This window comes from Phoca vitulina, unplaced genomic scaffold (genome assembly GCF_004348235.1).
Source record: "Phoca vitulina isolate PV1807 unplaced genomic scaffold, GSC_HSeal_1.0 scaffold27, whole genome shotgun sequence".
NCBI classification, from domain to species: domain Eukaryota; kingdom Metazoa; phylum Chordata; class Mammalia; order Carnivora; family Phocidae; genus Phoca; species Phoca vitulina.
The window spans coordinates 26210984-26229206 of record NW_022589730.1 but is presented as its reverse complement, the minus strand read 5'-3'; the positions used below and the strand labels follow the sequence as shown (position 1 = coordinate 26229206).

Here is an 18223-nt window from a genome sequence, read left to right as displayed (position 1 = left end):
ATGCTTACTTAATTCATGCTCATTGGTCTATGATGGTACATTTAATACAGTTCTTTAAGAAAACTTGAAAAAAAAAAGCCATTAAAATCTTAGAAAAAATGGTGAATATTTTTATAAAATTTGGGTGGGGAAGGGTATCAAAGATAGAAAAACCAAAAAAGGGAAAGATTGATAGATTTGATTAGACAAAAATTTTAAAATTTGGTATGACAATAAATCACAAATAAATTGAACCCTCAACACACAAAAGATCATGGTCAACATCTAAAGGTAATTGATACAAACAAAAGAATATTTGTGATGTGACAAAGATTTAATATATTAGTATGTAAAAAGTTTATAGAAATTAATAAGAAGAACACATTAAAAGAAATATGAGAAGAGAATATAATGGGCATTTACAAAACCTACAGCTGGAAAGTAGACATGGAAAGTACTCAACGTCCCTAGCATTGAAAGGAAACGACATGAGCTACCATTTTTCCTTAAGTTAGAAGAGACTAAAAGAAAAAGTGCAATGTGGTGTTCCAAGAGTGGGAGTATAAATTAGTACAATCTTTCTGGAAAGTAACTAGAAATTACATATCAAGAGCTATAAGAAGTTCCTACTCTTTATTTATTTATTTATTTATTTATTTTTATTTATTTATTTTAAGATTTTATTTATTTATTTGACAGAGAGAGAGACAGAGAGAGCAGGAACACAAGCAGGGGGAGTGGGAGAGGGAGAAGCAGGCTTCCCACTGAGCAGGGAGCCCGATGTGGGGCTCGATCCCAGGACCCTGGGATCATGACTGAGCCGAAGGCAGATGCTTAACAACTGAGCCACCCAGGCGCCCCTTATTTATTTTTTTAAATTAATTTAATTTTATTATGTTATGTTAGTCACCATACAATACATCATTAGTTTTTGATGTAGTGATCCATGATTCATTGTTTTCATATAATACCCAGTGCTCCATGCAGTACGTGCCCTCCTTAATTCCCATTACCAGGCTAACCCATCCCCTCACCCTCCTAGAAGTTGCTACTCTTTAACACAGCAATCCTTTCAGGAGTTTATAGTAGGGGAATCATTATAGATACGTGCAAGGATTTAGTTCCAGTGATGTCCATCGTCTAAAACTTTGATAATTTTAATGTCTAACATAAAAATACATTATAAACTCAAAATAGAGTAAAGACCTAAATGTGAGACCCGAAACCATAAAGAAGCCTAAAAGAGAGCACAGGCAGTAATTTCTCTGACATCAGTCATAGCAACATTTTTCTATATATGTCTCCTCAGGCAAGGGAAACAAAAGCAAAAACAAACTATTGGAACTACATCAAAATAAAAGCTTTTGCACAGTGAAGGAAACCGTCCACAAAACAAAAAGGCAACATACTGAATGAGAGAAAATATTTGCAAATGATATATCTGATGAGGGGTTAGTATCCAAAATATGTAAGGAAGTTTTACAACTCAATACCAAAAAGACCGATCTGATAAAAAATAAATGGACAGAGAACCTAAATAGGCATTTTCCCAAAAAAGATATCCACATGGACAACAGACACATGAAAAAATGCTAAGTGTCACTCATCATCAGGGAAATGCAAATCAAAACTACCATGAGATGTGGTTACACCTTACCCCTGTCAGAATGGGTAAAATAAAAAACACAAGAAACAACCAATGTTGGTGAGGATGTAGAGAAAAAAGAACCCTCGTGTATTGTTCATGGAAATGCAGGCTTGTGCAGCCACTGTGGAAAACAGTAATGGAGGGTCCTCAAAAAATTAAAAATAGAAATAGAAATACCAATAATTCCGCTACTGGGTATTTACCCAAAGAAAACAAAAACACTAATTTGAAAAGATACACGTACCTCTATGTTTACTGCAGCATTATTTACAATAGCCAATATATGAAAGCAACCTAAGTGTCCATTAATAGATGAACAGATAAAGAAGATGTGGTATATATACACACATGGAATGTTATACAGCCATAAAAAAGGATGGGTTTGTGTTTTTGTGGGTTTTTTTTTTAATTTTTTTTTTTTCCTATTTGGGACAACATGGATGGACCTGGAAGATATTATATGTTAAGTGAAATAAGTCAGACTGAGAAAGACAAATACCATATGATTTCACTCATATGTGGAATCTAAAAAACAAAACAAATGAATAAAACAAAAAGAAGAATTAGACCTATAAATACAGAGAATGAACTAAGAGTTGCCAGAGGAAAAGGGGATGAGGGGATGGGCCAAATGCGTGAAGGGGAGTGGGAGATATAGGCTTCCAGTTGTGGAATGAATAAGTCATGGGAATAAAATCACAGTATAGAGAATACAGTCAGTGGTATTGTACTAGGGTTGTATGGTGATTGATGGTAGCTACCCTTGTGGTGAGCAGAGCATAACCTAGAGAGATGCTGAATGACTACATTGTACACCTGAAACTAATGAACACTATGTTTCAACTATACTCAAATAAAAAATTTAAAAAAAAAGTACATTGATGACTCCCTGTAGTAGTGGAAAGAAGCTCATGTTAAGTGAAAAACAGGAGAGTAAAAAATGGGGTGTATAATATTTCATTTTCTTAAAAAAAAAAAGATTCAACATGCATTTAAAAAGCTGAAACTCCAAAATGTTAACATTGGTTATCTCCAGGTGACAAGATTATGGGTGATTTTTCTTTCCTTTTCTTTGTATTTCTGTATCTTTATGGTTTCCTACAACAGGCATGTGTATAACTTTTGAGATATAAAAATTGTTAATTGGCAAATGGAAAACAAACCCTAAAATTTCTGCTATGTTCTAAAGGTTGATGAAGGCACAAGTTAAGTGGAGATTAAAAAAATCATTAAGCTAATTTCTCTAATGAGACTTACTTAAAACCCAGCTCTTTCTAGAAAATGATAATATAAAAGGAGGTAGCAGAGGAAAGCACCAATGTGCAGTGTGCCACCCAACACGGCGGCAAGGGCTGTGCTCTGCAAACACGGACAGTTTGAAAGCCCAGGGTTTTACAAACAGCAATAAAAAGTATGCAGCCTACATTCCCAGGACCAGAAAAAAGAAAACCCATATGGTACATCTGGTCCACGTGGTAGATCCTACTCATCAAGCAATAGGCTTTGGGGCTTACTTTGTTTACATTGTATTCATTTTGTTATCACTACTTTTAACAACTGTTGGACCTTTTCATCCATACTGTGTTTTAGAATTCCTCCATCGCTCCGTCTCTGGAGGACGATACAAAAAGAGAGAGGAAACCACTCAACATAGAATGATTGCGGTTAAGAGCCAGAGGTGAAAGATGGGATAATCATATTCAAGTAGATGAAATATAGTTTGTTTTTAATAAAAGTAACCTTAACAGTAACATGGAAGAGTAGCTCTTTAGAAGAATCTAAAATGATGACATAGTCAAAACCTACTACTGAAATATTTCACAGAGCCCCAGTCACTGGGCCTTCCCTGTCCTAACTGACTGGCCTTTCCATCAGTTCTCTCCAGTGCCATGAATTTGTCACATGCAAATCCAAGGACTCAACTTATGAGCCCTCACTAATCTCCTTTATACAACAGTTTTCAGCTTCCCAATCTCATTCTTCATTGTCGGTTTTAATCTCTTCGAATAGGACACCAGAATGTGTATCAGTCATGTACTGAGAGCATGTCCTGTGTCCACAATAGAGCAGGTGCCATGCAGGCAGCTACAGGACACCCTTTCCTGAACCCGTGAACAATGCCATGGGGTAGAGAAGAGTAGCAGGTGTAAAACAATCTGAGAGGAACCAACACAAACACCTGTGGAGCTAGAAATAAACACAGTAGGACGTCAGCAAAGAGTGCCTACTGTAAGAGTAGGAAAGCTTCCTGGAGGTGGTGGCTTGAACTGTGTTCCAAATGATTAGGAACGCTTAGATGAGGGGAGGCATTCCAGACTAGAGAAACATAGTCCGCAGAGGTGGAAAGCAAGGGGAGAGAGCGATCTGTAGGGTAACCGGAGCTCAGCAAGGAGGGGAGTGGAAGTAAGACCGGAGAGGCATGGTGGGCCAATTACGGAAAGTTTTGAGAGTCAGTCAGGAGTTAAATTAGATACAACATGACCAACAGTAGGGGATTAATATAGCTTCTTGGGTAGAAGATTTGGAGCCAGAGGTAGAGCTTTGGCAAGACTGGGCTAATGGCAGTGGGCAGAAAGGGCTGGAGTAGGGAAGAAAGGAGAGGGCCCAGGGCACCCTGTTGCAGTGAAGAGGGCCTTCTCCACTGGTTGCCTCATCCAGCAACTCTTTGGCAGGTCCCCAGCTCAGGGCTGAGTTGGTACCTGTGGCTAGAGAGTGAAATGAATGAAAACTACAGTCAAGGGATGGATGCCATAATAAAGGAAGGTATAGGGCTCTGGAAGAGAAGGGAGAAAGAGGAGACATAGCTGTTAGGGAAGGGGGAACAATGACTTTGGTGGCAACCATGACTTCCAGATTTATAGCAAGTAGAGACACCTGCTTATTCTTCTTCCTCCAAACTTCTGTCCCCAAGTATGGAGATCTGCTTTCTCCTCCTCCTCCCCCTTCCCCTCCTCCCCACCCTTCCTTGTCCTCCTCCTCCATCCTTTTCTGATCTTTACATTTACCGTCTCCATGCCCAGGATTCATTCCTGTGGTCCTAATTAGCCCTCAGAACCACAACAAGAAGGCTAGGAGAAAGTCAGAAATTTGAACCTATTTTAGAAAGGCTTTTCTAGAGCTCAGTGCTAATCACCTCCTCCTCCTCCTCCATCCTTACCACCACCATCCTCATAGCTGACAGTACCGAGCACATCTCTCAGGCTGGGCTATGCATAGCACTTCACACAGTTCCTCTCATTTACTCCTTGCATCCTCCCACAAGACAGGAAGTATCTGGCCCATTTGACCATTTCCAAGGTCCCACAACCAGGAAGAGGCAGAGCCCCAGAGTGAACTCAGGTCTGGGTTCCTAATCCTCACACGTGATAGCTTAGCTGAGGTCCACAGTGTTCTAAGTAACACGCTTTTAAGTGTCATGACTGAGAGTCCCCTTCCTAGTAAAAGGCTCTGTGAAACTCTGGCCAGGATTCCTCTACGCTTCCTTCTGATGCGGCTTCACAAGGTTCCGTTTTCCCCCCTCTGAGCGAATCTAAATCTGTCTGCAAGCCTCATGGCCTCTCACATTTAGTAAACAAGCACGTAATGCACATTTGCTATTTTCATTGGTGTGAAATTAACTGCCTCTTTGCGGTATGTCTAAACCACGCATTATTCAAACTTGGGCACACACATGCCACTTCCTTGGTCAGTGGAGTACGCTGCAGATAAAAAACAGGAAAAAAATTTTTTGTTCTTTAATTGAAGTGTTTCATGGATGTGGCAATCACAGAGGATTCAAAAGGATGAATGACAGGTCTGAATCAAAATGGGCCGGTTGAACTGTAACATTCTAACTTCTTTTGAACAGAAACAGGTACATACTCTATGGCAGGGCAATTAAGAAGGAAAATGTACCAATTATTATAAATTACTTAATTCCTTAAAATGATTAATTAGCTTTTATCAAGGGGATAAATTACAGATACACTGACTTTATGGGGAGTTAGGTGGGTACTTTAGGGGTTCAATGGCACTTTGACCCACTGCCGGATCTAAAAGCAAGGATTTGCAAACTCAACAATGAGATAAACATCAGCTCATAGGGGAAGCAAACAATTCAAGGTCTGCTCATTGCTGTAAGGAACTGGGTATTAAAATACTGTTTTAGAAATGAGAGAACCGTGGATCCTTTGGAAGCACTTGGTTTTTAAGATCTCAGAGATACTTTTTAAATGTTTCTTTCTCTTTTTCTTGAAGCCACAATGTCATGATGATCCTAACACACTATTAAAAGCTACAGGCCATGCTCCACCCTTCCATCTTACTCCGAGCCCTCAGCAAGCAGTCTCGAAATTCAAAACACTGAAACACTGTGAACTCCTAGCCTCCCCTGTGGGTACTGAGAGATCACAAACTTGGCAGACCCTACTGCTCCTTGTGGTCAGAGCTCTCCTCCATCATGCATCCTCCTTGTTTTTATCCCTGCTAAGTGCTCGGTGGAACTCAGTTCGAGATGTGCGAGGAACCCAGTCCTCTTCAAAGCTGCTACCCGAGAAGGCACGTCTTTTAGTTGTGCTGACGATCACATGTGAGAAGCCCTGGTGAATGCAGACCTTCATGCTCATGTTATTAAAATTGTCACAAGTACTAAAAAATCTCCCAGATGCTGGCCCATGGCCCTAGCACAGGAATTGCCAATGTGAGTTTTGTGGTTCCCAGATTCATAACAAGGGGCATGCTGACATTTTAAAAAAGGGTCCCAGAAAAAACTAATATTAAATTTACAGAATTCAAAACATAAGTTTACATACTAATTTCTTTCCCACTTTCCTTTCTCTGGAGCGAGGAATACGACTAAAAGAAACTCCAAAAAGCTTGAAAAAACCGCACTGTGACATATTTGTCCAAATGTGACCCAGCCCAAGTCTGGTGAATTTTAGAAATGTGGACACCTAGCATTAAATTCTAGGACTCTGGGAATAGAACCGACAGTTTTTACGCTACCGTATCTGCCACCAAATTTGGAATGGAATTTTAACATTGAATATGAATGGAGAATTCAGAACTGCTAAGTTATACTAATCTCAGTCAATCAAATAAATATATGTACACTGAATTGTTAAATTGTAAATCTTCATATTTATACACATTTCAAGCACCGGGAAGCTCTCCAGCTATATCCAAGAATAAAAATTAATTGTTCTTTTGTTTTTCCTACCTTGGAGAATAAAAATACCTGAGTAATTCTTTTGTTTTGAAATATACAATCTAAAAATATCAGAGTATTTAAATATGTCTACATATTTAATGATATATTTGCCTACATATTTTAAATACACATAATACATACACACAGATACACAAATATCAATACAATAAATACAAAAGGTTCTCGTAAGAAATTTTATCTGTGACCTGATTCAAAGCACAAATAACAAACTAAAATTTCCAAACGTTTAGACAGAGGCCACGGGAAGACCCCGTGGCACGTGACACAAGCACTTCATACTCAGAAGCCTATTTTTAAGCATAATAATAGAAACATCATCACATATCATAATGCAATAAAATAAAAGTGATTTCTTACTGAATACTGGGAAAGATGTATTTCCTTTTAACACTTGGAATTCTTGTTCTAGTCGTCTCCGTAAATCTATTTGTTCAAATAAAACCTTCTGAAGTTCTTCTAATAAAGAAAAACAGAAGAGTCATTTTACTAATCTTTACAAATAACTCTCCAGAGAACTGTTATATATGGCTATTTATTATTATAAGACAAAATATTTTACCAGTTTAAAAAGTGTTACATAGACATAGGATAGATTTTGTGCAGAAATCCATGAATATAAATCAATGTAATATATTATTTTAAAGTATTATATTACAGTGTCATGTATTGATTGATATGTATGCATTAATCTCAATTATATCCACCCAATGGTCCATATATTATTCATATGTTGCTTGTCAAGCTTAAAATATGGTGTAGAACAAAAATATCCTCCTATTATCTCCATGGTCTTTTGAAGCTAAGAGAAGTTCTACAGAATTAAAACTTTTCTTTACCTTTCCCCATATTTTCAACATCCTTTTTGAGTGAATGAGGTGAATTTGTCTCTTGTGTGTGTTCACCTTTAAAAAAAGGAGAAAAAATATTGGTTTTGTGTAGTCTATTTTCTGAAAGTTTTTCTTTTCATTTTCTTTTTTAAAAAATATTTCTTTGAGAGAGAGCACGAGGGAGAGGGAGAGAAACCCAAGCAGACTCCTCACCGAGCACCAAGCCCCACGCAGGGCTCCATCTCACAACCCTGAGATCATGACCTGAGCTGAAACCAGGAGTCGGACACTCAACTGACTGAGCTACACAGGTGCCCCTCTTTTCATTTTCTTTTAATATCTACGAAGGAGCTTGGTTAATATGACTTGAAAGTGGGAGTTCTCAGAACCAAACGCTGTCCTCATTTACCCGTGTACAATTCCCCTGAAGCACGGCGAGAGCTGCAGGAAAAGAGGACGCAGTCTACCTAGCCTGAAGTGGCAGCCCCCTCCCCCCACCGCTCTCCACTCGCTACAACGCAGGTCCTTGCTCCATGGGCAGAAGAGGAGGTTGTTAACGTATCTGGAAGAATTCGGATCAGAGTTCCTCTCCTTCCAGACGTGAGGGAGCCTAGTGGCAACTGGAGACCCTCAAGGCTGTGGAAGCAGAAACGTCCTCCCTTCTCGGGTCGCCACAATTTGGGGGCAGTTAGAAAGAAACAGGAGGAGGCTTTTGTTCTCCTTGGGAGAGAATGTATAAGCCTGGAGTTTTCCTAAAAACTGTAGTTTTTTTTTTTTTTTTAATCAACCTAAAACAGAGGTGTGAAATAAGTTATGTTACTTTGTAATATTTACATGCTTGCTGATAGTTTCAGAACGACTTGGTCTTCAACCAATAAAGACTAGATTGTGGATAAAAGTTAGGTGCTGTTCTTACCTATTGTGTTTATGTGCTAACTAGAATGATGGCAAGCTAAGAAAACGGATTTACGTACAGTCATACATTGAGTCTGCGTAACCTACAAGACATAAATAAACCAAAGGAATCCAATCATTTAGCTAACCAGAATTTGTTTTTCCAATTTCAACCTGCTATCTGCAAATATCCACATAATATAATTAAGCTGGCCATTTTCATGGACAAGAGGACAGGCGAAGGTGCTCTCAGGTTTCATGGATTCCCCCTTCCTTGACCCCCTGGGTTAGCTCCTTCCTTTGCATCCATGGTGCTGTCTGCTTACTCACTTACCACACCCACCAGGCTGTATACTACTTTCCTGTATGGCCAATGCCTAGGGGAACGCTGGACACATAACAGGTATTCAATAAAGTATTTCAGTTGTCACTGAAAGGAACCCCAGGAGGTCAAACATTCTAAATGACAGTACAGGCCAGAATGCATCATTTCAATTCTCTCCTCACCATTCATTCATTTCCCTTCCTCAGCAAGAAATAGAATAAAATGGCCCTAGGCACTGGTAGGAATACTGGGAGATTTCACTGTCAAGGTAAAAATTCCTGCAAAGAGGAAAACAGAATTTCTCCACAAAGCAGTGGCCTACAGAATCAAGGACGGACAGGAAAATTTTAATGTGATACTATAAATGTTGATTCTGCATTCTACCCAATGACCGTGGAGAGTAAGTATCTGCAGGAATGAGTGGATTGCGTATATGTGTGTGTATGTATATACATACACGTGAATATACATATATGCAAATATTCCTGCACATGTGCATAGTGATGAAAAGGTGCTTCCCCTGGCTCCCCCTCATTAGGACAATAATATCTTAGACATCTCTGAGTTCCTTAATGACAGGCATTTTCTCTACCATCTAGATCATATCTGTACAACCTCATTCTCACTTTCGTCTTAGACACGACCTCTCTCTACAGGCTTTGCTCACTCAAACCTGGCTTTCTTCTTTACACAGAACCATGAAAATATCTGTGAAGCGTTTTAAATATACACTTCACTCTGATTCCTAGAAAATACTACTCCCTGAAAGAAGAGTAACATGAAGGTTGATAATAAATCATAAATATATAAACCAAGAATAATGGCATTTTGAAATGCAAATAAATGCCTATTATGTGCAGTTTTACCTGTTTACTCCAGTCTCAGTCAATCAGTTAAATGCATAGCTGTTTCATAGTCACATACAATGTTGAGTCTGAACAAGAGAAGAAACAAGCATGCGTGTACGTCTGCAACCATCTGCAGGGCAGAGGGAGGGTTTACCGTCCTTCACTGTCCCAAGCACTGGAAACATGATTTAAACGAGACCATCCATTTCTGAACAGGCAGCTCTAGAAGCCGTGTCCTTATCACATTATAGACCTTTTTGATTCATCAGTGTATTTTGTGGACTGTTTATCTTACATTATACTTCAGTTGGATAATTAAATTCAAAAATGGAACTATGATATGTAAACATACATTTCTTTTCTACTTCACAGTTAGGAGATTGACATAGGTGTGAAACCATTAAACAAATGGCTGGTGCTTGGAAACTACTTTAACCACAAGCAAATCTACCGATAATATTAAGTTTTTCTCTTCACCGGCTTCGTGGAGCTTTTATTAATATTATACATCAGTGTCTTATCTCAAATAGATACTTTGCAGCAACTTCTCGGTAAAACCTCCCAATTTGGAGCTTGGAAGATTCAAATGTTTCACTTATAAAGGGTTTTTTAAAATGGTTAAATGTTAGGTAAATAAGGAGCACAGAAGCTTCAGCTGCCTTTTTGTGTATCTTTTACTGGACCGTTGCCTTTTGTATATTACGAATCTGTGAAACCAGATTGTTAATGGTGGTTAAAAATGACCTCTGGGAGCCTGGATATGTTTGTTCACTATTACTGCTAAGGTTTTCCATCTGGTTAAAAAAAAAAAAAAAAAAGGCAGTCTAATACTAGATTAAATAAATGAGATTTAGTTGACAATGAGCTTCCAATTTTTATAAATATTCCATTAGGTTAAATGCATTTTACTTTTCCAAAATTAATGAATGGATTTGGAGACATCCAGAAATTAAAATGCTCACTTTCCTTCCCACTCTATTTCCTGTTTAAAAAAAAAAGTTACAAAATGGCAGGGGGAGATTTTAATTGTGTTGAGTTATAGGACGGAACATTATAATATGGAAGGAACATCTTTCTTAGAGGCCAGGCTTAACTATATCTTAAGTTAGACTGTCAAAGAAAACAGCTGGGTGGCTTAAAGTTGGGGAATAATGGATAATAAGCGCATAAAATGCATCCAGTGGACTGATGTGACCGGAATCTGCTGCTCAGGGACATGCCTACACCAGGACTCCACAAGTGCCCGTTCATGGAGCCAGTTCGCTGTGACCTGCATCGCTGCCCACGAATCCTGCCTGCCTTGAAAGGCAGGGGCAGCACAGCGCCACGTAGGGGGAAACCACACCCTCGCCGAGTGCCCTGGAGGCCAGAGAGCCTGGGGCCACAGGGTTGCTGCTCCCACGGTCTCTCCAGGATCCTCAGCACCAGGTGGTCCCACATTCCAGGTGAAAGTTCCACCCCACCCTTGGTTCTGCCCTCACAGAGCCATTGGAAACTGGGAGTACAAGAGGGATGGACGTGAGAATATGCCGCACTAAAGCAGACAGGAGCGGTAAAAAGCATATGAGGGGGAAGTGGAATATCCAACAGAAAAAAACAAACAAACAACAAACAAACCCAAAACAGGCAACAGATTCATTAGCACCACCTTTCAAGGCACAAGGGTAATTACTTTCTCTTAAATATCATGGCACACCTCTGCTCAAGAACCATGCGATGGTTTCCCATGGTCTACGTTGCATAATTCACTCTAAATTCCTCCCCCAGTGCCTCCAGGTTCTCCCATAACCTTGTTCCATTCAGCTGAGCCAAGCTGCCTTTCTCTATCAGCAAGCACAAACCCTTTATTCTAGTTGGGCCTTCATTCCTCACACCTGCTGGCTCTGCCTTATGTTTTTGCCCTTCCCAAGGTGCCCCATCTACAATAAGAATGCCATCCAAGTCCCTACTCTTCCGTAAAGACTTCCCCAACTTCTGCAAATGCTGTTGATCCATTCCTTCCTAGGCTGAAGTTCCAAGTGCTTATTGTCTTCACTCGACCACCTGACGTTGTGGGGTTTCAACTCAGCAAGCCTAGTCTTCCCCAGCTAGAAAATCTGCTTTCTGAGGGCAGAGAGACCTTGCCCAATAGGTAACCCCATCACCTCTACCGTAGGGAGGGGCACAAATACTGTTTGCTCTTAATTTAATTCAATCTGGTTTGCAGAAGAAATACAAAGCAATGCTACTTTAAATCCTCAATTGTCATAAGGGGTTTTTAAGCACGAACTCATTCCTATGAATGAAAAAGCACATTCTGATCCATTTGGATAATTGAATACATACTCTATATTTTCAGTTTACTGGGGAAGTTTGTGATGTTTCCATTTGTGTTCCCGTCTGACATTTTGAAAATTTCTTTCAGAGCTAAAATCATAGCACTGAATTTTAACCAAGACACGAAAATATTAATGTTTATGTCTGCTGTGGCCTCCAAGGGCAAAAATACCTTACATTTTCAGAGCTCATTTAATTTTAAGAGCCAAACAAGTAGGTCAGATGACCTGTTCAGTTGGTGGTCATGGGACAGGGCAAAAAGCTGATTCAATACATAATTACTCTTTTCAGGCTAAACTTGAATTCAATAAACAAGATCATTCAAATATTGCACCTTGCATGTGTATAGGGTTTACGAAGTATGCAGGGTACAATATGCAATGCCTGACATTTGGATAAAGAGTTAAAACGCTGGCATTCACCCATCCCTTTTATGGAAATACCTTCTCTCTCCTTTTGCTCCCCTGCTCGGGGTTCTACTCCCTGGAGCCTGCAACCAGCATTCAGAGGCCCCATGCTGTAGCCCCAGGGGCTAGCAAGCTGCTTCCCACTAAAAAGGCTTCTATGTTCCTTTGGGACCAGGACCGTTGTTGACAACACTTCATGAAAACATTTGGAGGAAACGTTCCCATTGAAAGAAAGGGTGTCATTTAATTGTACATTGAAGGATAAATTGAGTCAAGGAAACTATTTTGGTTCGGGGCTGTGCCTCTACATAAGAATGTAGACATGCCCTCTAACATTCGGATGAAGAGTGAAGATTTCAGTCAAACATCCAGATGTTTCCAGAGTTGGTGGGTGGGGTCTCCTGTGCCACCCTACGTGCTCTGGTGCCACTGAGCAGACCCTGGAAAAGCAGCTGTGACTGTAGAGATTGTGGAAGTTCCTGCACAAGGTCGTGCCCTCGGGGCTGGGCTGAGGCTCTGCTCTCGGCCTCCCAACAGCCTCAGCCCAGGGCCTGGCCTTCTGTAGAACAGACTCCATTTATACAGGTCTAACTCCCCAATAAACTCTGCATTCTAATCATTAACCTTAATTTTAGAATCTGGTTTTAATTTTGATTTGCTGGGATTTTTACTTTCTCTAACAACCGATCTTAGAGGTACAATGCGGATGGGGTCAAAGTTCATCTGCAGTTAGCGAAACTAGTGCATTTAACAATCACCAAAATGCAGCACAACATATGGTTTAGAGAAGTTTTTAAGAACACTTTGCATTAGGGCATTAAAAAATCAATGACACAGGGGCGCCTGGGTGGCTCAGTTGGTTAAGCGACTGCCTTCGGCTCGGGTCATGATCCTGGAGTCCCAGGATCGAGTCCCGCGACGGGCTCCCTGCTCAGCAGGGGGTCTGCTTCTCCCTCTGACACTGCCCCCTCTCATGCTCTCTCTCTCTCTCATTCTCTCTCAAATAAATAAATAAAATCTTAAAAAAAAAAAAATCAATGACACAGAAAGCGAGGTTAAATAATTTTCTCCTCTATCAGGAGGACACAGACTTCTGCTAGTTTCTTGGGGTTAAATTCTACATTAAATTCTTCCCCTGTGATGTTTGACACTTCACTGAGGTCACAGAACAGAAGAGAAAAGAAAATCAATACCACTGGAGAGCCTATGCTACAGAATGAACTAAATATTAACTCCATTAGTGAAAAAAAAGGAGTAAGAGCAAGATTAATACCAGGGAAATCATAGCAAACTAAGAGTTATAGCAAACTTTATAAATCATGATCAAAATTTATTGCAAGTTTGCATACACATTGCTTCTTGAATTAGTATATCTTGAGTTCGTTTAGAATTCTCTGGAGTTTCAGAGCTTGTGCTTTCAATAAATGCTATTTTTTTTCTGGAGAGTTTTTCACTGTCCTTCTCTATCTCCTTAAATGCCATATAAATTTTTAAAAAATCATTAGGAAGCAGGGAGATTTTTTTTATAAATAAAGAAACTGATATCTAAAATATGGGGATAATTTAATTTTGAAGACATATATTGAAAAACCTCAAAATTCATTGTTCATAAAAATGTCTGTAGTAATTCAGAGGTGGGAGGTTTTATCAAATTTTACAGGTGGATAAACTGAGGCACAAAGCAGTTAAAGTATTTACCCAAAGTCACCTAGTGAGAGAAAACTCAGATCTACCAGTTGTACTCCTTAGAATTTTTTTTCTTCTTCTTTTCCTTTTTTTTTTTTAAATCATAAGCATGTTCTAAGATTGAATGGAATAATAAATCAGAGTGCCTCATTCGCTATATATTCATGAGAAGTGTAACTGCTTCTTACTATTCTCAGAAATCCGTCCATAGCATATTAAGTACACTAGAGAATCATACCAGTGAAAATCAAATTGATTTTAAAACTTCTATACATATAACAAGATGCAGCCACGCTCCGAGTCCAATGGTGCCGGCGTTTCTACAATGAAATGTATTGAAATCCGGGATGACTCCACTTCCATGATTTCCTTGACCTGCCATAGCTTTGAGCTGTCGCACCAGCTTACCCCACTGCATTCAATTTCAAATCACTTAACTTCACTAAAGTTATTCAAAACGGATATGCAAAACCTTACTCTGGGATTGCAAGCAAAATGCTGTCATTTATATTTTTCAGTAGGTAATATTTTGACCAAACTACCAACCCCCCCTTAAACTATATTACTTGGCTTTAAGCCATGGGTCTAATTTTAAAGAGACCTATGGATAAAAGTTCTACAGGCTTCTGAGGAATTTTGGCTGCTGAAAAACTTCATGTTTGGTCCTTCTAATTATATAGAAATAGAATATCTGCTGTGTGTAAGGCTAATGATCATTAGCAGGGAGGTTCTTAAAAAATCATTTAAAGATATCATCCTTTAGGTTCCTGAAAAGTAATAGTTACTAATAAGGCTGAAAGGTTGAAGGAAGACTAAATTTAATTAAAATGATGAACTAAAAAAAACCAAACAAACAAAAAAACAAAAAACTGGAACTAAGTATTGTTGCTAAACTGAACTTGTATCGGGAAACAACTAAAGCAAGTATCTATATTTTAAAGATATGTCTATATCCTTACTTGTTTTGAGAAAGGACATAGAAATTTCTTGGTAAACTACATTTATCATGGCCACGGGAGTGAAAAATTCATATCAAAATCAAAAACTGCATCCTGACTTATTAGGTAGTATGAGAAGATATTTTATGCTTCTATGTTATACTGCGTGTGTGCTGACATAAAATACTGGTATTTTCCAAAAATAATGATTAGATTAAACACTGGCACATGGTTCCATAAACCTTATCTGACCATATGTTTTTGCAGACCATTATTATAGTGTTCATACAGCATTACAACTTATCTTTCTTCCCCTCTTGATTGGAAGCAACCAGAGGGCACAGACTGGTATGGATTCTCTCTCTGAATCCCCAGTGCCTAGCAAAGTATCTAGCACAGGGTAGGCATTTGGAAGTATTTGTGGAGTAACTGAGTAAATAATTAATTAATGCGATCACGTGGATGTGGAAGTTAACAGTTGTTACATGGGAAGAAATATACCTCCATTCACAGTCAGGGTGTTCTGGATAAAGCATTCTACTCCTGCCACTCCAAAGCAGCTAATCACAGGTCTTCATAATTTCATGGGCTCTTCTGGATTTTTGACACTTTACTAAATGAATGGATTCTTGGAGTCTGACCACAGGTAAATATGTTAATACCAAAACATAGGCCAAATGGGTGCCCACTCCGGGATTTTCTCGAAGATGCATTTCAATACAAAGACCATGAGCTAATCTTCCCTGCAAGACAGGACAGCTGAAGGTACACCACGTTAAGTCCCACAACAACCCAAACTCCTGAACGTTTTTGGTGTTTAAAACATCATCTCTACATGCTCAGCAAAAGAACCATAAGGATGAAGTTCTTGTGACCCAAGATTCCACGATAAATTTAACAAAATGAACATTTGTTCATTTCAATAATACTTGTCATCCTTTCCATGTCCCACCTGTCTCCCATTCAATACAGAATAATAATATAATTTAACCTACTACCTACACATTCCTCTGAATAATGTGAGAATAAAATTGTAATATGGAAAATCAATGTGGAGCAAGTTTCTCTGGGAATCTGTATCAAATTAATTATTGTGAGGAAGGGACTAGTAATATATCAATAGTATGACTAGATATTATTACCAACATAACTACTGACTGTACTACCCTGAGCTCCAGGCACTGTGGAATTTTTATGTGAACACTGATCCTGACTATACTTTTCCTTACTTCATTTTGGCTTTTGTATTTCTGTCTGAATATCAAACAACAGTGGATTCCGTGGTTTCTATCCATTCTGGCTCCCGTCCTTGGAGTTCTGATGGCTTTTCAGGGTTTACTGAACTTACTAAGCAAGGGGGAACCAAACCGCTTCCAGGGAAAGGAAGAACGTGTTTTCAGATGGAACCAGCCCAGCCATCCAAATCGGAGGAAGATGGAGAAATTCAGTTTTTAGCAGATCTACTGAGACTATTAATATACATGAAGAGAGCATAACTCTGTGAAGGAGTCAGTATGTTCTAATACCTTTAGATTTCTGATGGGTATGCACATTTGTTAAAATGTTAACTTGAACATTTTATAAAAAATATGAATACTAGCTGTTAAGTGTGATGTAGGAAATTAAAGTTCCTAAGATGAAATTATTTCAGCTTGTGAAATTTGGATTTTCTGATTAAATCTATGGAAACTCCCTTAAATGTAACAATTTAAACGTCAAACTATCTCACAGTTTTGTTCAAATCATTGTTACCTCTTGAAAGGCTATGCACATTTCACAGCTTTTATAGAATATTTACAAAATTTTATTTTTACTTCCTTCAAAATTTGCGTCCGAATAGAGTAACAGCTTAGCACAAGCAGACTTACGATGATTTATGATTTAGCTAAATCAAGTGTAAGGTCTGGTGCGAATTATTCTCTAAATGTGTTATTTTATATAAAATGCATGTACACTATACTTTGAGCTTTAATATCATCAACAGCCAACTCCGAAATAAAAACTTCTGAATTCAACCTTAAAATTAATGCATGCAAATTACAGAGTACTAATTCTAACAAGCACCACTAAATTACAACCTGTCTCAAGATTAGTAAATCAAAAGTGGGGTCCATGTCCTGCCTCTGAATGGATGACATGATTAAACAATACAGAGTCATGGCTACATGAAAGTTTTCTTATTTTATTGGACTTTGAGCTTCATGGGGCCTCCTCACAAAACGAGGTCATACGTAAAATAAAACAAAACCAAACAAAATCCCCCCTGGCAGAGTAAGTTACTGATGGTGCCGCCAGGATGTGACACAGCTTTTAAACTCTCTGAGCTTGGCGTATTTTGGTAGACAGGTAGGAAAATTATCTACACTCTCACTGCTAGTCCAGCACAAACCCAGCACAGGCCTCTCTCCTCTTCAGCTGTTGAAACAGCCCGAGTTAATCTGCATTCACCAGAGTACATATAGACTCCCATCTGCGGTTTCCAGGCATGGGAGAAATTGGGCTACTTTTAAATCTATTTTTAGCTATACAGAGCCGCTAAATAGCATTTGATCTGGGGCTGAGGAATGTTGTTAAAATTGTTTTTTCATATTCATGAATGTGTTTTTCCAGTGGCTATTAATTTCTACACATATCAAACAAACAAAAGCAATTGACTATCTAGAAATGTCTGGGAAATGGCTAGATATTACGGAATCAATCGAATAGAATTAGAAACCTTTTCTTGTGTGTATGTGCAAACCCATTAGAAATTCCTTGGTAGCAATCCTTTTCATTTCAGGCCTCAATTTTGTGAAATATCACACGAGAAAGGGGGTAGTTTCTGGGCAAATATCATCGCCTTTGTGACTTTACATTGTACCCTTTGGATTGCAACAGAAAAAAAATCCACATTTAACGACGGTATCCTATTAGACACTTAAGAGAAAATTTGTGAAAGGTAATTTTATGACTTTTCAAAGGGTGCAAGTCTTTAATGTATTGAAGTGATAATAATAAAAAAACAACATTGAAAACGTGCTAACAAACAGGTAAAGCCAGCGTGCACAAAAAGGCAACACTGAGTATTTTATGTGGTCTTGATGTGACCACTAACCAATGATACACCACAAAGTGATTCTTAGTAACTCCTTAGCACAGCCAACCAA

At 38.8% G+C, this 18223-nt stretch overlaps 1 protein-coding gene across 1 annotated transcript in view; it reads right to left on the bottom strand.

The window, feature by feature from the left end:
* SKOR2 (SKI family transcriptional corepressor 2) overlaps positions 1 to 18223 on the bottom strand; it is a 33744-nt gene that overhangs the window by 10390 nt on the left and 5131 nt on the right. Inside the window, exons 4-5 of the mRNA XM_032422599.1 lie at positions 7673 to 7738; positions 7194 to 7292 (exon numbers count right to left, since the gene is read on the bottom strand). Coding sequence (XP_032278490.1) covers positions 7194 to 7292; positions 7673 to 7738 — 165 coding nt within the window. The remainder of the gene's footprint in view (positions 1 to 7193; positions 7293 to 7672; positions 7739 to 18223) is intronic.